At 39.0% G+C, this 23,611-nt stretch overlaps 1 protein-coding gene across 2 annotated transcripts in view; it reads right to left on the reverse strand.

The window, feature by feature from the left end:
* Positions 1-23,611, reverse strand: part of NOL4 (nucleolar protein 4) — a 429,523-nt gene that overhangs the window by 55,018 nt on the left and 350,894 nt on the right. For both annotated transcript variants that reach the window (XM_082258685.1, XM_082258684.1), the window contains exons 6-7: positions 9,511-9,794; positions 191-370 (exon numbers count right to left, since the gene is read on the reverse strand). In XM_082258685.1, the coding sequence (XP_082114811.1) occupies positions 191-370; positions 9,511-9,794 (464 nt within the window). The remainder of the gene's footprint in view (positions 1-190; positions 371-9,510; positions 9,795-23,611) is intronic.

The following is a 23,611-nucleotide window of genomic DNA, read 5'->3' on the forward strand; positions in this document are numbered from 1 at the left end:
TCGATAGCAAAGCAAACCAAGAAAACCACTGTACTAAATTAAAATATAGAAAGCAGCATTACAATAACTAAGGAATCATGGCCCATAACTACCATGTTTCTAAATGTAATAGTTTTAATTTTAAAAATGTTCCTTCAAACCTTCCCATTGATTTCAGAATGATTATATTTCAACCATTTTTATTCCTTACATTAAAAGCTTTCAAGCGTTCTGCTTCCACGCCATCTGCTTCAGTTGCTTTCTCTACATCCTCATGGTCATCATGGTCATCTTCATCGTCATCCCCCCGATTTAAAGACAGATCTTCACCGCAACCACCTACACTTTCATTTTTACCAGAGTCATAGCTGGAGTAGCTATGTGCTGGAGACTGAGAAAAAAAGAAGAAGACAGATTAGATTATCATTGTCACCTAACCATTTAGGATAGTTCCTTACGATAAGAGTATTTAGAGCAAGAGTCCAGACAAATCTTAGCCTATCGTAATGTTTGGCAGAATGTTTAAATAAAGAATATCATGCTTAGCAAGTATTATGTGTTTGTGGGATTTGGAAACCCCCTTCACCACATTTATGTTCTGTTGCATACAGGTTATATACAGTTTGGATTGAACAACTTCTCATCCAACTTCATTGTTTGGTCGTGTGTCTTTTTTATAGACCTTTGGTTAAATAGATTCCACCCAATGTTAGAGTCACCATTTTAAGATCTGTATATTGTGATCATATGCTCTCTTAGGCGTCTCTTCTCTAGGGAGAATAGGTTTACTACTTGTAGTCATTCCTCATACCTGAGGTCCTCCAGCCCCTTTATTAGCTTTGTTACCCTTCTCTGGACTCTCTTCAGTTCACACATATTCTTCCTGAGGACTGGTGACCAGACCGGGCTGGCATACTCAAGATGTGACCGAACCAGAGTTTTGTAAAGTGGTAGAAATACAGTTCTATGTATATAGATGTGCCTGGGCTTGGGGCATTAGATAGCTGACCTTTCTTGGCTAGATTGTGAGGGTGTCACCTAATATCTATAGATATCTATATAAGTAGCATGCTCGGCATGTTTAAACGTGTTTTAAAATGACTGTACTATGCATGGTCATAGTTACACACATACTTTAGATGAAACTAGTGCTATCTTCCTGGTAATTAAAAAATCAGTCCTCCTTATAGCTGGGGCTTAGTTAGGTGAGATAAAACCCTAGTTTCTTGCATGTTCTGGATACTCCAACAACAAGTCTTCCCTGCCATACTTCCGAACCCTTTTTCTGCCCACTTTGAGTATTCCCACCCACTGTTACTGCTAAGGCTATCCTCAATTCATGCAAAAAAGCAGACAGCATATTGCCTTCAATAGGACATTTATTTTTCCTGGGATAATCAGGTAAGATATACTATAGATTTTGAACAAATGATAGCTTGTTTGGGCGAGGGGAAGGTAGCATAAAAAGATAGCAGACATTTTTAAGTGCTGGTGCTTAGTCAATGGCAGAGCCCCCTTTTCCCAATGCAGCTACAGAATAATGTATCTTAGTCCTTGGGCTCTATATTATAGAATTATAAACTTGAAGCCCAGCTCCACCCACAACTTGTCACTGGGATTTCCCAGTCCCCATTGGGGAGATATCCCCCCACTTCCTATGTCAATGAAAAACTGTGTAGCAGGTTGTGACAAGGTATCAATGACACAAGAACGCAGTGCCAATCTTCTGACTTTTGCTTACAGTACATACTTTAAATCTAAAGAAACAAATGAAAAAGTAAAACATTGATACACAATAATTGTTATGTACACATCAAAAGCAACGTCCAAATTGCTGTGGGCACCCTACAACTACAGTATTTGATTTCGCCATTCTGGATAACAGGAGACTACACTGGGACACACTACTGCTATCACAAACTGTTTATATGAAAGTGTACTCCCTTATGGCACATATGGTAACCATCTATTGATATGTTCAAAACTGGACACCTGCAAGAGACACCACAAAAGGTACGGGAAAGTTTCCAAAACAGAGATATGGGTTATCTAAATGAACAATTGGATAAAGAGACCACACACCGTCTTTACATTGAGAAACCACAATATAATAAATTATATCTATATATCAGGCTATATAGCACTACTAGGAGGGTGCATTTAATTAAATATACATTGAACAACAGCTCTGGAGATCCATCACCATCATTTGGAATAAAATAAATCCACTGTGCAACTGCTCTTGAAATGTGAATCAAGAGTAGTGTGCAGAAAAAAAAACCTAATTTTAATAATGACTCTAAAACATACATAATAAGTGAACCATATACTGTATGTGCCCTTACACTCCAATTATATGCAGCTACTGAGGCACTGAAAACTATATGCCACAGATATGGGAAGTTGTACAATGCACTTGCTATTTCAGAAACAAGAAAATATTTCACAAATTACTCCTGCAAAGCAAGAGTAGAGGTACTGTGCCGAGTCAGTGCAGACATAATACATACTGACAACAACACCCAGCATATAGAACAAGAAAAATACCACTGTGCAGTGTTTATATATACAGAAGAACAGATAGAGGGAATTACACCAAGCACACAGCACAAGAAAGGGGTAGTATGCATAACCCACCCATACATACAGAAGAAGAAGATACTGAGAATTATACCAAGCATACAGAACAAGTGAAGAGGTATTCTGCAATCTGAATACATATGGGATTGAATATTCATATATGCAGAATAAGAAAAGATTCAGAAATTTACACTAGCAAAAGGATTTTTTTTTCACTAAAACCATGGAATGGGCAGCAGGGATTCAAACAGCAAGTGGAGGCTGGACCCTGGTTTGCTCCTTAAAATGCCCTAATTATAATCTAACACTTCCCCCATGACCAAACTACCACTAAAATATTTATCTGCCTCTTACCCCTCTATCAGTGATCTGTATAACTTTCCTAAAAGTTGCCAACCACTAACAACACCTCTAACATGGCTTCTTATGTATTGGATGGCTCTTCCAATTATCTCTCCCACTCTTAAGTTTAGTAAGTTCAAAGGGGTCTTTACTACTCACCCCACCTTTTAATTGCCTGTCATTGCAAACCAATCAATAGCCTAATTGGAAGAAAATAATTTTCCACACCAGAAACTGTTAGAGAGCATCTGAGGTTTAAACAATTATTCTGGTCAGTAATAGAGTCGTTTTTCTAAATACTTATGTAGTTCAGTTATGGGTGCTGTAAGAGCAGAAATGGGGGGACTGAGCTTAAACACTTAAACACCAGCAAATTCTTGTAGTAAGTACACTCTGGAGATAAAATGAGCTGATCTTAGCTATTCCAAAGAGACCACAGCTAGCATTATACAAAATATTCAGTAAATTCCATCACACATTATACTGCAGCATTGCTTATTCTATGCAGTAATCTCTGTTCTATTCATCTCACGGTATAATTTACTTTTTGATAATAACTGTAAAACCACTGTATTAAAAAGAATAGCAATAAAATTAGTGCTAATAACATTCTGCAAGTAGAATCTGCGCTATCCATAAAATTAAAACTGATCATCTTTTTTTTGTGTGTGCAAACTATTCCCATCTTAAAAAAAAAATATAGAGACTACATTCTGTTAAAGCATCTTTTAATACAATTAGCCAGGTAAGTGGATTTTTATAATTTTGTACTGCCAGCGGAGGTAGGCTCAAGCTGGGGGTTTATAATGATATTTGTGCAATCTTAGCTCTGTGAATGGGTACTTGAATTTATGGTCATCTTAAATGAGCTAATGAGATATATTTATATGAGCTGTCTGAAGAGACATATTAGCATGCTGTGAAATTTTATTGTGAAGATTAGAAGTATACATGATGCTTACTCCCTTTTCAGCAGGTCATTTTATCCTTACCTTTTCATTACAGTCATAGCATTCTTTATTGTTTTAAACTAATAGATTCCAGCTCAGATTTATGGCACGTGAAGAAACAAAAATTCGTTAATCTCAACTTTTATAAAATATGCTAAATCAAATAAAGAATGTTTTAAAAAAAATATGTTAAATCAAATGGTGTTGTGGATGGACAGTAACTTTAAATTATAGTGTTTTCTGTTCAACTCGAAGGGAAAATATAGAACATTTCTAAAGATCACAAGTGTGTAGGACTACATAGCAGGAAGCAGACCCTATCCGTATAATGAGCAAATATGGCAGCCCCTATGTACATATCAAATTATTTCAAAGAACATAAACATATGATATGATTTTTTACTTACAACTGATATCTTCTACATGTATATTTAAAAGACCTTGAAAAAACACATTCCATATAAAGTGAACTTCTTATCACCGAAACACAAAGCTAATGCACAGGTGCTAGTAGGACACTGAAGATAGGCAGACCTGGGGGGTGGTTGGCTCTTTGGTTGTTGACCACATTTGGGGCAGTGAGGGGAGGAGAAGCAAAAAAGATAAGAATACTTATCCTTAAATTCTGAGTCAATATATTTATTCTATCACATTTACAATTATATTGCTATGCACTTTTTATGAATCTGATACTGTTATTTTTCATATAAAACTTTAATAACTCATACACCCATAATAATGGGTTTATAAGGCATTCTTGAATTTCTGAAGTGATGGCCCAGCACTAGCTGTTTTATTTTGTGACTGTCTATACCTTTTTGAACCTCTACATAGTACCATTTGAACAAGACAAGGCAGAGTTAAGCCACTCCTCTAATTTAAGTTTTATCTATTCTATCTATTTATTTTTTAATTTAGGGTTTATCCAGATACTGTATATGAATATCTATGAGCTTTTCAAACTTTTAGAATAGGGGATTATCACCATTAATATAAATGTGGGATTTTGACCAATAATGTAAATGGGGTCTTGAAGGAGCCTTCCATAAAATAACTATAACGTAAATGGGACTTTAAGTGGGCCTTCCCACTGACTACCAATATACAGTGGGTACGGAAAGTATTCAGACCCCCTTACATTTTTCACTCTTTGTTATATTGCAGCCATTTGCTAAAATAATTTAGGTTCATTCTTCTTCCTCATGAATGTACACATAGCACCCCATACTGACAGAAAAACACAGAATTGTTGACATTGTTGCAGATTTATTAAAAAAGAAAAACTGAAATATCACATGGTCCTAAGTATTCAGACCCTTTGCTGTGACACTCATATATTTAACTCAGGTGCTTTCCATTTCTTCTGATCATCCTTGAGATGGTTCTACACCTTCATATGAGTCCAGCTGTGTTTGATTATACTGATTGGACTTGATTAGGAAAGCCACACACCTGTCTATATAAGACCCTCCAGATCACAATGCATGTCAGAGCAAATGAGAATCATGAGGTCAAAGGAACTGCCTGAAGAGCTCAGAGACAGAATTGTGGCAAGGCACAGATCTGGCCAAGGTTACAAAAAGATTTCTGCTGCACTTAAGGTTCCTAAGAGCACAGTGGCCTCCATAATCCTCAAATGGAAGACGTTTGGGACGACCAGAACCCTTCCTAGAGCTGGCCGTCCAGCCAAACTGAGCTATCGGGGGAGAAGAGCCTTGGTGAGAGAGGTAAAGAAGAACCCAAAGATCACTGTGGCTGAGCTCCAGAGATGCAGTCAGGAGATGGGAGAAAGTTGTAGAAAGTCAACCATCACTGCAGCCCTCCACCAGTCGGGGCTTTATGGCAGAGTGGCCCGACAGAAGCCTCTCCTCAGTGTAAGACACATGAAAGCCCGCATGGAGTTTGCTAAAAAACACCTGAAGGACTCCAAGATGGTGAGAAATAAGATTCTCTGGTCTGATGAGACCAAAATAGAAATTTTTGGCCTTAATTCTAAGCGGTATGTGTGGAGAAAACCAGGCACTGCTCATCACCTGTCCAATACAGTCCCAACAGTGAAGCATGGTGGTGGCAGCATCATGCTGTGGGGGTGTTTTTCAGCTGCAGGGACAGGACGACTGATTGCAATCGAGGGAAAGATGAATGCGGCCAAGTACAAGGATATCCTGGACAAAAACCTTCTCCAGAGTGCTCTGGACCTCAGACTGGGCCGAAGGTTTACCTTCCAACAAGACAATGACCCTAAGCACACAGCTAAAATAACGAAGGAGTGGCTTCACAACAACTCCGTGACTGTTCTTAAATGGCCCAGCCAGAGCCCTGACTTAAACCCAATTGAGCATCTCTGGAGAGACCTAAAAATGGCTGTCCACCAACGTTTACCATCCAACCTGACAGAACTGGAGAGGATCTGCAAGGAGGAATGGCAGAGGATCCCCAAATCCAGGTGTGAAAGACTTGTTGCATCTTTCCCAAAAAGACTCCTGGCTGTATTAGATCAAAAGGGGGCTTCTACTAAATACTGAGCAAAGGTTCTGAATACTTAGGACCATGTGATATTTCAGTTTTTCTTTTTTAATAAATCTGCAACAATGTCAACAATTCTGTGTTTTTCTGTCAGTATGGGGTGCTATGTGTACATTCATGAGGAAGAAGAATGAACCTAAATGATTTTAGCAAATGGCTGCAATATAACAAAGAGTGAAACATTTAAGGGGGTCTGAATACTTTCCGTACCCACTGTATATATATACAGTATATGTGGCTTTGAAGGGGTTTTCCACAGATTGACTAGCAATGTAAAAGGATTTTTTTAAGACTTCCCACTGGCTGACCATCAATGTAAAGGGGGCTATAACAGGGCCTTTCCACTTACTAACCACCACTGTACATAGAATTTCACAGGGACCTTTGTGCTGATTGATCACCAGTGTAAATGGGACTTTAAGAGGGTCCTTCCACTGACTAACCATCAGCGTAGAGAAGGTTTTCACTGAGGTGCAACATTACATTCACCAAGCTTGTAGACATAGTGGCAAACCCCTAATCTGCTATGCCAGCTGTTTCAAAAGCGCTCCCTCTGTCCACAAAACACGCAGCTTAAGCAGACTAAACATTGCTATTACTGATATGTAAATTTTGACTTTTTGTCAAATGTCAGTATTTAATGTGGTTCTTAAGTCATTTCTATGAAAATTAAACCTAAATAAAAACTTTAAACAAAAACTTAACAACTTGGCATTTGATAAACAGACTCTAACCTGTCCAGGAATTTAGCGCCACTCTCACCTCAACTGGTTTCTTCGCCATCCTCACCTCAACTGGTTTCTTCGCCGAACTTCAGATCCCGGTGCTTGCTTGTTAACTGTGGGCAGTCGGCTGTGACTCCTTGCGTCTTCACAACCGGCTGCCCACTGCACATGTGCGAACTGCACTTCTCCCTGTTAGTGATCCCCAGCTTTTTGGGACCTGTGAAGTGTCTCAGAAGGCTGTGGGCAGGGATATGGGGAGAGGAGAACTTCTGATTGGATCGCTTGGCAATCCGAGTGAAAATTGGAGCAGGCACCATTCACAAACCAGATATCCATACCCCCCAAAATTTTTTAAAGTCCCAAAAGGGGGAGGGTAGAAGGAAGAGTGGAACTTCCCCATTTTGTTAAGTTACGCTTTAGGCACCAATCTTCATCGCTAACCATTCTTGCTGTCTTTATTTTGCATGTCTGCTGCCCTACAGAAGTGATTGACCACATCAATATAATATTAGGAGCAGAGGCGTTTTTGAGCAGGCTGTTATTTTCCACCTTCACCTTCATTATGCTGTGTGTGAGTCAAGGAAAATGTTACTATATAGAGGGTTTTTCACTGACAACCAGTGTGAAAAAGATAAAAACACAATTAAGTCACCATATGCCAGATGTGACAGAGAGGTCATGGAAAGGGTTAGGGTGTTCCCATTAATAGTTTGCTGTGGGACACTTTGGTATGAGTCATCATAGTACATTTTGATGTCTAGCCAGGAGAGAATGTGCTATAGCTTAAAGGATAACTGCAATTATAATAAATACTTGCAGATTTAAGCATGGAAAAAAAGATAAAATAAGGGTAATTAGACCTACAGTAAGTACTGGTACAACACTAAAATAGAACTGCTCAGCCTGTGGTAGTCTAAGCCCTTGACACATAAACAGTGGCCACATTCACTTTACTCCCACATGCGAAGGGCTCAGGATCCTAAACCAACATTTTTGTTGTATTAATTATCTGGGTATGATTATCCTTGCATGAAAATTTCACACGTTTAAATCCCCAAACCTTGCTATAAATACTACTATAAATGTTATTCAGTAAGGTTTGTCACATGGGGAATCTTCCTTCTATGGAAAGAATTACTTCTAATATCGTAATTGTTGGCAAATACACCCCATATAGCATACTGCTTTTGACATCTGAATAACTACATTTTGTTGAGAACAATACACACACATTGTTTTCACTGGCTGTGCTAAGAACACATTCTTTTATATCTCTCATGATATATATATATATATATATATATATATATATATATATATTTTTTTTTTTTTTTTTTAAATTTATGGAAGCAAAAGTGCCCAAGCAATTCTCGTCCAAGGAATAAATGACCTAATATCCCCTCAGAAAAATTTGAATTCGGCACAAAAGTGTCTGGGAACTTGAAGATCACACTTCATTTATTTTAAAGAAACCCCCTACCTTCATTTTCTAATTAAAATGTTTTCTTAAATGGTAACAAAATTTAAACTTGTCATGTTATCTGCCATGATGAAAACTGACTTGGGGACAGTAGCAACTTTGTTGTAAGACTATAAGAATGTTATTGCCTGAATAGTTTTCTTTGGAAAACCTAATTTTTTTTCTCTGCTTTTTTTTACTTTGCTTAAGAAATATTTAAAAACGTAGGGCAGGCAGACACTGTACATGGTTCTCAGTGATAAAAGGATTTGGGGGCCTCCAGATTCCAATAACTCCTCTCCCCACAGACTGGCCGGAAATTGCAACTGCGAGGAATTTTAAATGTGATTTGACTTGTTTTTTCGTTAGAAATGTCATTGTTGCTGCAGCATGTTCAATGCATACTACAGATGCGCCACTTTACAGAAAGACTAAGGGGACCCCCCAGGCGCCATACTGAAATACATTTTTCTTGTTACTCTTTAGGCATCAGTTAAATCACTGCTTCTGAAAAAACTGTTGTTTTTTTTTTTTATTTTAATTGCATTGATACATGTCCCCCAGGGCATTACCAAGACCCCTATATCACTTTTATGGCCAATTACTTGCATATAAGCCTTCAAAATATGTGTTTTCTATTTTTCCTGTTTGGCTCCTATTGACTTCAATAGGATTCGCCACTTGGGTTAGAACTTTTCCCCTGTTCAGGAGTTCTGCTGCAAACTGAAGAGGGGGGGGGGTGTTCAGCCCATCTCTAGTGGTGGGGTTAGTGCGATCCAATGACAGAGAGAGCTATACTAGCTGTAACATTGCTATCAAAAGGTTTTTGGAAATGGCAGAGTCAAAAGAGAATGACCTGATCTTTCAGGTTGAGGTTTATTTAAAAATGTAATAAAAATAAACCTTTTTTCTAAAAGTAGCTGGACGTACAATATTTTATACGACTTACCTTGCTTCCATTCTCTCTTGTTTCCCTCTCCATCTTGATATCGTTCATTAAGAAGTTTTTGTACTGTGTTTTTCCATTACTAGTATGATCATCTATTTGCATTTCAGAATTTAGTGGTGCTGACAGTGGACAGTCACTCAAATTCAAGGGCTGATCTTCTTGCTCAGAGCTAGCTTTTCCATTGCTGCTGGCTTCCGTCACCTCCCTGCTGAGTGTTCCTCCTGGTGGATTTGAGCTGTGTCCTAGGGTATCATTACCACTAAAACTCTCTGGAGCGGAATCATCTGCAAAACATATATTTCAAACAGCTGCTTAGTTTTTCATACTGTCTGTGAGACCAATTTTGTTCATTTTTTTTTCCACCACAGCTAAAGTCATCACAATACATAAACCCCAATCAAAATTTTTATTATTCAGAGTACATTTCATATCTAACCAATTTCTCCCAACAACACTACCAAGCTGAACAAGGAGGTCTTTGGAATATGAACATTTTTTAGGACCACTAAATAAAGTGCTGTGGGATCTAGATTCAAAGGCAATAGCTGAGAATAATAAGACACAGCAAGAAGCAGGAAAAGAGTTTCTGTGCCATTATAAGATGACAAGTAATTATGATATGGTTGAAAAAGTTATGCAATTAACTATTCAAATGTAAAATTTAAAGTGGAGTTCCACCCAAAAGTGAAACTTCCACTTTAAGTGCTCCTGACCCCCTGACATGCCACATTTGACATGTCATTTTTTGGGGGGGGGGGGTACCTAGTTTTCACAGGTGCCCACTTCCACTTCCACTCCATCTCCCTAAGCGGCTTGAGTGGAAGTTCTCATCTCCCCCTCCCTCCCTGCAATCTTCTGGGACATGTCACAGGTCCCAGAACATTGCCCAGCCACTAAGGAAGCGCAGCAAGACTCACACAGTGCGCATCTGGCTGTGAAGCCGCAAGCAGTCACAGCCGGGTGCCCACACTTGTGATGCCAGTGCCGCGGGAGAAGAGGGAGAGAACCAAGGCTCCCGCTTGCCGCATCGCTGGATCATGGGACAGGTGAGTGTGTGTTTATTAAAAGTCAGCAGATACACTTTTTGTAGCCGCTGACTTTTAATAAACACAAAAACAGCTGGAACTCCGCTTTAAAACTTATTGTATGCTAAATGACACTAGTCATACAAATCATTTGTGAAAAGACACTATTTATATAGACAATTGTAGTGCAGATTACCAATCTATTTATGTAATTTAAAGCTGAAGGCAGTGCAGATACAAAACATCCCCAATTAATTCATATATGTAAGCATTAACAACATAATGTACAATATGCATTTTTATATGCAACAAACATAAGTACCCCAATATGTCTTGGTTCCAGCCTCTTGTTGTACTCAATGAGGGCAATGTATTAAAACTTAATCTGGTGCAGCTCTGCATTGTAACCAATCAACTTCTAACTCCAGTTTGCTCAATTAAGCTTTGACAATAGAACCTAGAGGATGATTGGTTACTATGCACAACTATGCCAGATTCTGTATGCACCAGTTTTGGTAAATCGCCCCCAATGTGTACTCAGCACACAGATTGTGAGAGGAAGAGAAGCATTAGGAGCCAGCCAGGTGTGTTGCTGTGCATGCGGGGAGTGAGAAGAGAGAGGACCTCGTCTATTGCCTATTCACTGTTCAGGTGACCAGGTAATATTGGGGCTATATTGCAAATTTACAGTAGAGAGAACTCAGGTCACCAGCCTTGCTTTACAGATTAGCCAGGTTAATCTCATGGCTGGTTGGACATAAATACAAATCTTTTGGAAGATAAAAAGCATTCATGTATGTTTTTCAACTCTCTATTTATTAGTTTGTTTTACAGAAAAGAAAACTTTACTTTATTAATCCCAAAGGGATTTTAAAATTTCCTCTGACAGAGCCACTTTTCTAGATATATTTTGCACACATGTCAAAATGTACATTTTAGGCATGAAGATTACTTAAAACCTTGTAGCATAAAAATGGTGATAGCTGTAATTTTTTTTATAGTGGTAGTCAGTTAAAGGAGCACCAAAAATCACCAATAAGAATCCCACTTAGATCAAAAGATCGTCATCTTATTGGTAGCAGAACATGTTAAAACCAACACAATTCGGGGGAACAGAGACTCCCCCTTCTTCAAGGCTATTGGAGACAAAATTAAAACACATACAACATTTTTTTATGTCACACAATATTGGCCTACTTTTTACTAAATTATATTTTAAGTAAAAAATCCAGTTAAGATCATTTTAGTGCAAACACACACGCAAAGAGCTCCTAATTTTCAGTAAAACATAAAAGATGGAGAAGAGTTGAGTAAATATGCATCATAAATGTCAAGACTCAAAACGAAGTGCACTTGCAACACGGTGAAAAACTTTAATACCCAAAATTGTCCATTGTCAACACTTTAAAAGCCTTCACATATTATCAGCTCAGTTGGAGTTATTCATACAGTAAATGACTGCACTAAAAAATGTTACTCTCATTCTGGTGTGCACAGCGATACCCAACATGCATTGGGCAATCATTGTTTATTTACGTGTGTGCAAGGCAGCAAGGTAACTTTAAAATGTTTTTCTTTTTTTCTAATTTTATTTTACCCTTTAATTTTTTTCAACGTAACCCTATTGCAATCACAAAGAGGCTGAAAACCCCTCTACTATATATAGCAGAACTTTTAGGGTGACAGGTAATTTATATTGAGACATCAGGGGTCCAAAAGACCGCTGATGCCTTCATAAAAAGTACCTTCCTCCCCTCCACTTTGATCATTAAAACATCATCCTTTATCAACTGCTTCACCTGGTACCATGCGATCCGCAGCAGGCAAATGCACTGCATTTGCTATCTGCAGTTGTGCTGTTGTTAACTTTACATTGACACCTGCTGCAGATCGCAGACACAGCATGTTTTGAATGTGGTGCAGAAAGCACGCACAAAACGCAGGTTTCCAGCATCACATTCCCGTGTGAACCGGCACTCAGGGTTAGGCACTTAGTTGTTACAAATTAGGGACGAATCATTTTAGCTACACACTGTTCTTGAAACCTTTTACTTTACTTGTTGGCTTAAATTTGATTAAAACCACTTTTGCAGAATCATTTCAGCTACACACTGTTCTTGAAACCTTTTACTTTACTTGTTGGCTTAAATTTGATTAAAACCACTTTTGCAGAAAAAATAATTACACTATAAAAAGAGTTTGAGGTTTTGCACACAAATCAATAGAGTGAAAAGTACAAATTGAATTTTAACATATTTTATATTTTGGTGATTTTTCTTTTACTTTATGTATTGTATGATTATCTTGTACATGGTCATTATTGATACAGTAATAAATATCCTATAAACAAGGGGGGGGGGGGGAAACTAGCAATTAAGGCTGTTAGCTGAAAATACAGGCGTTTTGCTATCCAGTAATCAGGCTGGAACGAAGGACACATTAGAGAAAGAGGGAGTCATTGACCATAATCACAGTTGTTTGACTAGGATGTTCTGATGAGAAGAATTAAAGGCTGTTTTTATGCATACCAGAAATAAGAAACAGTTTCTGATGGGATATCTGATTATAATAATGCATTTAGTGCACTCATTAGACTGTGTGGAAACATTTCTGCAATATCAAAATAGTGCTAGTGTTATGTTTCTAGAGGGAGCTAAATCTGCTGAGATGCACATGATTAATTCTTATCATTAAATCAGCCAGCACATATGTCCTCCATGGTTCACAGTAATGGGTGGTTGTTCTACGTTATCAAAGTCATTCAGATTAAAGTTAGGTAAAACACCAAACCCCATAATAGCATTAGGTGTGAATAAACTGTCTTCAGGGCAATACCCCATTTCTGACTAAGTTTGTCACTTATAGTTTGTCTAATTATATAATTTCCAAGAGTTTAGGAGCAAAATTGTCCAATTAACTATGATGCTCTCTACCATATGCCAAGTTATTTGTTTTACTTGCAAGCTATTTGTATTCTTGCAAAGCCAGTTTTATGATCCTAGCACTCTTGTAAGACAGCACAGGTCAGTCCTTTACTTCAGGAAAGTCAGGTATCTCTTCCTAACTTGCTGACTGGACAATGAAGCAGCAGCAGGACACTGGTGAGGTTATCCCTATGCTCCCTCCTCCCGTTAGCACATGTAGCGGAGACACTGGCTCCTTTTACTGGCCCTACCCTCCCAGTTAAAGTACTGTTGTGCTATGGATTACAACAGTCTGATATCAAGATAAATTCTGTTGCTCTTATCAGATACTCCTCCATAATACTACAAACACTCCATGGCTAACATCATCATCTAAACCAGTGTTTCTCAACCTTTTTAATCAAGGCACCCTTTGAAATTCTGCACAACTTCAAGGCACCCCCTCATTTTTTTACATTCTAAAATGTAAAAAAACGAAACTAATTATTTTTTCATAACACAACAGCTTCTACACATGTAGGACACCCAACATTATAGGTGATTTATTCCTCCAAATACACCTTTGCATACTGGTACTGACTAGCATTTCAACATTCAGTATTTTCTCTTCTCCCTTAGTTCCTCTCCATCAGCTAACATGAGCCCAGTGTTGAGGAGAGGGGCATACAAGGAAATCTTTGGGTGCCGACGGCCCCCTTATCAACCTATGATGTCATTGGTGGTTAGCTGGTCCATGTGGTGCCCAAGGTTTTTAATGCTGCACAATAAAAATGTTTGACCTTGTGTAACAAAAAGACAGGCTTAATCCATCGTCTGGCTTGTTCACAATTTTTTTTAGCAATTTGGGGCAATTGTTAGCCCTTTTGCCAAGGATCCCCCTGAAGAACCCAGAAGGCACCCCAAGGTGCCTTGGCACCCTAGTTGAAAAAGGTTGATCTAAAAAATAGTTTGAATGGGACAATAAAAATATACCTCAAGAATCTGAATTAAAGTAAGACAGATGACAAATATTCCAATAATTTTACTGACAGCTGCACCTAATGAATATAAAATCTGATTATAAAAGTTGTTTTTCTAGTCAAAGGAAACCTGAAATGAGATAAATACATAAGGCACCATGGATGCCCTACTGCTAAACATGCTAGTTGACTGGCTATCATGCTTATGTTTTGGCTTCAAGCCCAGCTGAACTTTTACTTTAAATCAGTTAAATACATTTCAGGTGCATCAAGACAAAAAGTGTTCAAAATCTTACAGCTCGTTTTCTCTGGAGAGCTGCCAAAGCCCAAGTATAAAAGCCTGCCTGCTGCCAGCATGCTGCATAGTAGGACCCTTGCCCTCTGTATGGAAGCAGTGGTTTTACTGCTGAGGTTTGACTTGCTCCCTGCTAAATCAGGGTCAGAGTTCTCCAATCAGCAGGGAGCATGATTAATGCTGAGTGCAGAGTTATAGGCCCGAGTCAGCAGGGAGTGTTTCAGACCACCATAGAGAGATGACTTCTTCTACACAAAGAAGAGTCCTACTCTGTAGCTGCTGGGAAGGGACACACTTTTCTACTCAGGCTGTAGCTGCTTTAGAAAGAAAATGATCTGTAAGACATAGAGCACCTTTTGATTTAATGCACCTGGAATGTATTTAGAAGATTTAAAGTAGAACTAAAGGCAAAACGTGTTTTTTCATTTTGGATTAACCACTTCTGGACCGGAAGGATTTGCCCCCTTAATGACCAGGCCATATTTTGTGATTCAGCACTGTGTTACTTTAACTGACAATTGCGCAGTCGTGCAAAGCTGTACCTAAATAAAATTGATGTCCTTTTTTCCCAAAAATAGAGCTTTCTTTTGGTGGTATTTGATCACCTGTGCGATTTTTATTTTTTGACTATAAACAAAAAAGAGCGACAATTCTGAAAAAAAAAAAAACAATATTTGTCACATTCTGCTATTTACCATTCCCCCCCAAAAAATTAAAAAATCTAAATTTTTTAACACTTTAGGCCAATTTGTTTTCTGCTACATTTTCTTTGTACAAAAAAAATCGCAATAATCGTAGTTTGCACAAAAGTTATCGCGTCTAATAACTACGGGAATGATTTATGTCATTTTTATTGTTTTTTTTTTTTTATAGTAATGGTGGCGATCTGCGTTTTTTTGCGGGACTGTGACATTGCGGCGGACAGATCAGACCCCTGACTGACATTTCTGACACTTTTGGGGACCAGTGACATTACTACAGTAATCAGTGCTAAAAATATGCACTGTTACTGTAATAATGACACTGGCAGGGAATGGGGTTAACACTGTGGGTGATCAAGGGGTTAAATGTGTACCTAGGGGCGTGTTTCTAACTGTGGAGGGGGCGTGGCTTGTGAAATGATCATAGGGACCTGTGTTCTTATATAGAAGGATCATAGGAGCTCTGTGATCCTTCCAGGGAGAAGAATGGTCAGCTGTGTTTACAACAGCTGACCGTTCTTCTCTCTCAGGGGGGGAACGATCGCGGGTGTCAGACGGCAATCAGTGCCGCCTGGCCCGTGCATCGCCCCCCAGCTGCAGGCGCGCGACCGACGTATACCTACGTCGGTTTGCCCAGGAGCGGCTGCCTGCCACAGTATAACTGCGGTGGGTGGTCAGCAACTGGTTAAGAAAGAGGGGGGAGGAGGGTTATAACCACTGTCAGATTTATTCTCGCCAGTTGTGTCCCATTGTGGAGATTTTCCTTCACTTCCTGTCCCATAGTTAAACAGGAAGTGAGGGTAAATCCCTGCAAATTGAAGGAATTCCTTGGGGATACTCAGGTCAGCAGAACTAGTGTCTCCTTTGGAGGATTTTTCCTCTATTACTTTTCTGGGGTCAACCCATAATTTGGATTTTATATTACTTTCACTTTCAGTGATCATGGTAAACAGGACAAATAGAGAGGGTGAAAAAATGGGGGCACAGACAGCAATACAAAACTGACAGATGTTCTAATCACTCTCCACCCTATCCAAAACTAAAAAAGAAATCATTTAGTTATACTTTAAACTGAAAATTTAGTTGGGCTTTTAGTGTTTTCTGAGTCACTCTGGCTGATTTACATAAAAAAAAAAACTTGAACATGTTTACTTAGCAAAGTGAGTTTTCCCTTTGCAAGAGCATTTTCCATTAGCTTTATATATGAGGTGAAGCTGTAATGATTTCCAATAACTAATCATATGCAGGCAAAAATTCATTTTTTTTTTCCTTGCACTTGATTGAGTATTCTTTTCAAAGTGACTTTTCAACACATTCACTAATCTAGGTGAAAATTCCCTTGCAAACCCAACATGCTCTACTCCATGCACTACATGTACTTGTTTTCAGAAAATAAGCCAGATTGATCCCAAACACATATGTTGGTCTGGAGTTCTGATTTCATGGAATGAACATTCGTTCTGGATCAGTAAGTCTAAAAGCTCTAAACCCAGAGGATCGGCTAAATAACAAGCATTGCGGTATTTCTCTCACAGTCTTGTGGACTCTGACTGAAGAGATCAGCACCCAAGTTCCAAGCTACACCCACCTACCATAATCATTGTGAAGGGTCTGTTCTTCAGTGTTGGATAATTTATTCTTTAACCATGACCGTGAATGCAGCAAGTGAAGCTCATAAAACAGCAGGTAGCAAGTGATGATGCAGAACACTGTAGTTGATCCACATAACAGTTCATTGATCTTCACTGCTGCACTCCAAAAAGAAAAAAAATTTCCTAAGCTGCATGGGGGGGGGGGGGGGGGGGTACCGAGCCAAAAATTCTGAAAGTTAGATCTGAAGGAATCCCAGAAAGATATATATAAAAAGCCGACGAGCGATCAGGACTAGCAGTCCAAGGGTTCAGATTGATCCTTTAAAGTTACACCACAAAAAAAACAAAAACATATCTTTTCTCTATTTATAATTGATATTATTCATCACTGTTGCTCGCCTTTATGTTTCTTCTTAAATCGTTTTAACTGACAAATTTTAAATAATAAAAGGGGAATAGTGAAGACGAGACCCGGCCTCAAAATGTCACAAAACAGGAGCCTTTATTTTTTTGGTGACCAATCTGAAAACACCAGGTTTAACCTTTTGATGCCCTGTTTTCAAAAGTCCTAACACATGGCGTCTGTATTCAATTTTTTTCCCCTTCATTTTCACCAGGTGTTGATGCCAGTAACACGCTTCCTGTCCTAGTCTGATAACGTTTACTCATCCTGCTTTATCAAGAACACAAAAACATGACAGGATTACAAAACGCAAATACAATTCTGCGCTCACCCTAAACCCCCTAAACCCAAGCTGCTGTAAAAAATCTGGATGATATTAAAAAACGTTAAATGCAACATACAGCACTTTATGCTGCATATAAAATGACAGGACTACTGTAGGGAACCAGGCATCCTGAGTCATGTGGACAGACTCCTAAAACTGGGGACTGTCCTTGTTTGTGTCCCTTTTTCGGAGTAGAGTCCCTAGCCCAGAAGTGGTGTGGTGATCTACCCGGAAATTTCTTGCTAGTTCAATAATGCTCCAGAATTGATAGTACTCAATGGAGGTGCAAGTGCTTGTATTAACGCCTGCAGCACTGGAAAATTACAGCTGCAAGGGTATGTGGGGTTGGATGGGAGCAGATGACTGAAGATTTCAACCAACTATGTGCTCCACAAACTGTTGGCGCTATATAATCCTGTACAATAACAATTAATAACACAGGAGCCACCAGCACAAGGAATACTTTTAATTCATTGTAAGAACTCTCTGGTGCTAATTGAAAAAAAACACTAAACTTACACTTTAACGTACAAGGGCAAGGGTTCAGCTCTCCACTGCTGTGTCTTTTGGTGCAAAATGACTGCGTCACCCATTGAGAATCAATTTACCAGACAAATGATGGAGCATCAAAGCCTTCCAGCTCTCTGACCGGCTAGCTACCATAACAAACCTTTCTCTCTGCTGCAGCTATAGTAACTCCTACTATAGTGATTAATAGTTATCTAGTTATCCCAGTAAATTACACCTATAACATTGTTTGGCAAGCTATATATTTTGAAGCATATTATTTTGATAAAGCAGCAAGGGAAAAGCAGTAAAATGTCTGTTTTGTAACTAGCACATCTTTTAATTGGTACTTGGCATGTCAGCTGAAAACATTTTGAGTAAAGAATGGCAATTCCTCCAAGGATTTGCAAAGAAAGACCACGACATGTTAAATAAGTGCTATGTGTTGATGTTTGTGATTAAAGACAAATCTCTTGTGAACAGTCACTATTCCATATACTCCAAGTTAAAAATGTACAACCAACCTTTTGACTACAAGTTCACTTTGTGTAAAATGGATTACCATATCTTTAAAGCAATCTATATATAAAGTGTATTTTCTGCAAGTACAATACAGAGCATTTTGCCTAATACATGAACATTTTGCCTAATATAGTTGATAACATTGAAGCTAAGAAAAAATACTTGAAATACTTAAAAAGAAAAGCATGGGGGACTCCAAAGTCTCAGATGAGAATAAGACCAGTCATAGTTATTCAGTAAACAGTGCAAGCAGCCAAGTGCTGAGTGCAAAGTGCAGTACCCACAGCAACCAGTCAATAATGATCCTGTGCTTGTGTGACTGTATTGTAAAGTGTGTAAAAGTGAATTCTGGTTAGTTGCAATAGGATTTGCATTCCGCACTTAGCAAGTTGCAACTTGCATTGCATTGCAGTCCTCACTTCTGTGTACGTCACTTCCGGTATAGCGTCCCTACGCGTTACGCCACTTCCCGTAGGTGGTATTTTTTAGAATTTGTTGTAAAATATAAAGGACATTAATGCACTTTACACTTGATGGTTTATTTTGAGATAAAGAGTGTTTTTTATTTATTTACCTATATATTCACTACAGCACTTTATATATATCGATATTGTTTTTAGTGTGTCCCCACTTATAAGGGGCCTGAGTTTCTATATTCAAGCACTTTGTTTACACTACACTTATGCATTTATTTAATATTTATTGCACAATTGGCCAGTAAAACTTCCCAGAAGCGCAGTATCCCCCAACCCCACCACTATTTTTTCACTGCCTGATCACCAGTACTGGTACATGCAGCATTTGGGTAGGCCTTATTTATAATACATCTTTCCGCAGACAGCGCGAGACTCATTCTATAACATATATGCAACTTGCATTGTTTAACGAATTATATCATTCAAATTCAAGGAAACCTATTACAGTGAGGGAAAAAAGTATTTGATCCCCTTCTGATTTTGTACGTTTGCCCATTGACAAAGAAATTATCAGTCTATAATTTTAATGGTAAGTTTATTTTAACAGTAAGAGAAAACGCATTTCAAAAAAGTTATAAATTGATTTGCATTTTAATGAGTGAAAGAAGTATTTGACCCCTTCGCAAAACATGACTTAGTACTTGGTGGCAAAACCCTTGTTGGCAATCACAGAAGTCTGACGTTTCTTGTAGTTGGCCACCAGGTTTGCACACATTTCAGGAGGGATTTTGTCCCACTCCTCTTTGTAGATCCTCTCCAAGTCATTGCAGTTTCAAGGCTGACGTTTGGTAACTCGAACCTTCAGCTCCCTCCACATATTTTTTATGGGAATAGGGTCTGGAGACTGGCTAGGCCACTCCAGGACCTTAATGTGCTTCTTTTTGAGCCACTCCTTTGTTGCCTTGGCTGTGTGTTTTGGGTCATTGTCATGCTGGAATACCCATCCATGACCCATTTTTAATGCCCTGGCTGAGAGAAGGAGGTTCTCACCCAAAATTTGAGGGTACATGGCCCTGTCCATTGTCCGTTTGATGCGGTAAAGCTGTCCTGTCCCCTTAGCAGAAAAACACCCCCAGAGCCTAATGTGTCCATCTCCATGTTTGACGCTGAGGATGGTGTTCTTGGGGTCATAGGCATAATACCTCCTCCTCCAAACACAGCAAGTTGAGTTGATGGCAAGAAGCTTGATTTTGGTCTCATTTGACCACAACACTTTCACCCAGTTCTCCTCTGAATCATTCAGATGTTCATTAGCAAACTTCAGAAGGGCCGGTACATGTGCTTTCTTGAACAAGGGGACCTTGTGGGCACTACAGGATTTCAGTCCTTCACGGCGGAGTGTGTTACCAATTGTTTTCTTGGTGACTATAGTCCCAGCTGCCTTAAGATTATTAACAAGATTCTCCCGTGTAGTTCTGGGCTGATTCCTCACCATTCTCATGATCATTGAAATTCTATGAGGTGAGATCTTGCATGGAGCCCCAGACCGAGGGAGATTGACAGTTTTTTTGTGCTTCTTCCATTTGCAAATAATCACCTTCTCACCAAGCTGCTTGGCGATGGTCTTGTAGTCAATTCCAGCCTTGTGTAGGTCTACAATCTTGTCCCTGACATCCTTGGACAGCTCTTTGGTTTTGGCCATGGTGGAGAGATTAGAATTTGATTGACTGACTGCTTCTGTGGATAGGGGTCTTTTATACAGGCAACAAGCTGAGATTAGAAGCATTCCCTTTAACCACTTCCGGACCGCCTGCCATAGTTTTACATCGGTGTTTTGATGTTAAATACCTGTGTTATGGCAGCAGATAGCTGCCATAACCCCAGTATTTTCTTACAGGGCGGGCGGTCCTCTTTCACATAAAAGTGGTCCCATTGGTGGATCACTTTTATGGGTGGTTGGAGAGGTGCCCCCCTCCCGCCGCTTCCCGGTTGTTTTCCCCGCTTATTGGAGCCGTTGGTAGCGGGGAAAACAATCCGGCCCATCCATGTCCCAGACAGGAAGTCAAGTTAGGGCAAGATGGCCCTTACTCGACTCTATGGCCTTGGAGGACCAGGGCACTGTCATACGTTGCTTTATCACAACGTCCCTAAAGGGCCCATTTTTTTCATGCTGAACAAATGAAACCTTTTTTTTTCTGCTTTTAAGTGTAGATGTGATATCTGAGGTCTTTTTGACCCCAGATCTCACATTAAAGAGGACCTGTCCTGCTTATTTCTGTTACAAGGGATGTTTACATTCCTTGTAATAGGAATAAAAATTTATTTTTGAATGAACAGTGTAAAAATAAAAAAGGTAAAATAAATAATAAAAAAAAAAATGTAAAGCGCCCTGTCCCTCCAAGCTCACACGCAGAAGCGAACACATACGCAAGTCGTGCCCACATATGTAAACGGTGTTTAAACCACACATGTGAGGTATCACCACAATCAGTAGAGCGAGAGCAATAATCTTAGCTCAAGACCTCCTCTGTAACTCTAAACTGGTAACCTGTAGAAATTTTTAAAGCGTTGTCTATAGAGATTTTTAAGTACCAATGTTTGTCGCCATTCCATGAGCTTGTGCAATTTTGAAGCATGACATGTTGGGTATCTATTTACTCGGCGTAACATTATCTTTTACATTATAGAAAAACATTGGGCTAACTTTACTGTTTTCTTATTTTTAATAAAGAAAAGTGTATTTTTTCAAAATAAGTTGCGTTTGTAAGACCACTGTGCAAATATGGTGTGACATAAAGTATTGCAACAATATCCATTTTATTCTCTAGGGTCTCTGCTAAAAAAAAATATATATATAATGTTTGGGGGTTCTAAGTAATTTTCTATCAAAAAATACTGATTTTAACTTGTAAACAACAAGTGCCAGAAATAGGCCTGGTCCTTAAGTGGTTAAGAGAGTGCTCCTAATCTCAGCTCGTTACCTGTATAGAAAACACCTTGGAACCAGAAATCTTTCTTATTGATAGGGGATCAAATACTTTTTTTCACTCATTAAAATGCAAATCAATTTATAACTTTTTTGAAATGCGTTTTTCTGGATATTTTTGTTGTTAGTCTGTCTCTCACTGTAAAAATAAACCTACTATTAAAATTATAGACTGATAATGTTTTTGTCAGTGAGCAAACGTACAAAATCAGCAGGGGATCAAATACTTTCTCCCCTCACTGTAACTAGCCAAGTTAATAAGAAAATGCAGACATTTGAGTCCAGATTTCTGCAGACTACACTCAGCCAAAAAAGAGAAAAAAAGACTACTGTAGTGATACTGAGTGAGGGTCCATTCACACCAGCCACTGTGTTACAACGTAGAGGCATATGTAAAATGTGGTCCGGCCGGGCTAGCGCTGTGTTGATGTGCCAATCCAGGTATATCAAATAGTTGTTTTTTTTTTTAAACAAACTTTACTGAAATGTTACACAGTGGCATTTCATAAAATCAGCCGCCTGGTGGTGACATGGGCTGCACTGGGGAAAAAAAGTACTGCACGCAGTACTGTTTTTTTTTAACACATACTGCCACACACCACCGCAATGGAGTGGTGTGAAATGGCCACTCTGGAGACAAGGCATTTTGTCTTGTCTTATGGTGGGGGTGCGGTGCAACTGCGCTGGGCTAGCTGATCAATGTAGTCCCACTGCATCTGGTATGAATGGACCCTAACTCAAGAGTCCTGTATGGCATAGCGTAGTAATGCATTTAGGTATGACTACACCATGCCCAAGGAACAGACCTGAGCTGTCTTTAACCACTTAAGCCCCGGAAGATTTTACCCCCCTCCTGACCAGGGGGTATTTTGCGATTCGGCACTGCGTGACTTTAACGGACAATTGCGCGGTCGTGCGACGCTGTACCTAAACGAATTTGGCGTCCTTTTTTCCCACAAACAGAGCTTTCTTTTGGTGGTATTTGATCACCTGTGCGATTTTTTGATCACGCGCTACAAACAAAAAAAGAGCGTCAATTTTGCAAAAATAGCAATATTTTTCACATTTTTTTTATATGAAATTCCCCCCAAAAAAAAAATGTAAAAATGAAAATTTTTCAACATTTTCGGCCAATTTGTTTTATGCTACCTATGTTTGGTAAAAAAAATTGCAAAAAGCGTATTTTGATTGGTTTGCGCAAAAGTTATCGCGTTTACTAACAAAGGGAAAGATTTTTGTCATTTTTGTTGTTTTTTTTTAACGCGTAATGGCGGCGATCTGTGATTTTTTTTGCGGTACTGCGACATTGCGGCGGACAGATCGGACCCTTGACTGACATTTTTGACACTTTTGGGGTTACCAGTGACATTTCGACAGTAATCAGTGCTATACATATGCACTATTACTGTAAAAATACACTGGTAGTGAAGGGGTTAACTTTATTTG

This window comes from Pelophylax lessonae (genome assembly GCF_965119305.1).
Source record: "Pelophylax lessonae genome assembly, chromosome: 5".
Lineage (NCBI taxonomy): Eukaryota > Metazoa > Chordata > Amphibia > Anura > Ranidae > Pelophylax > Pelophylax lessonae.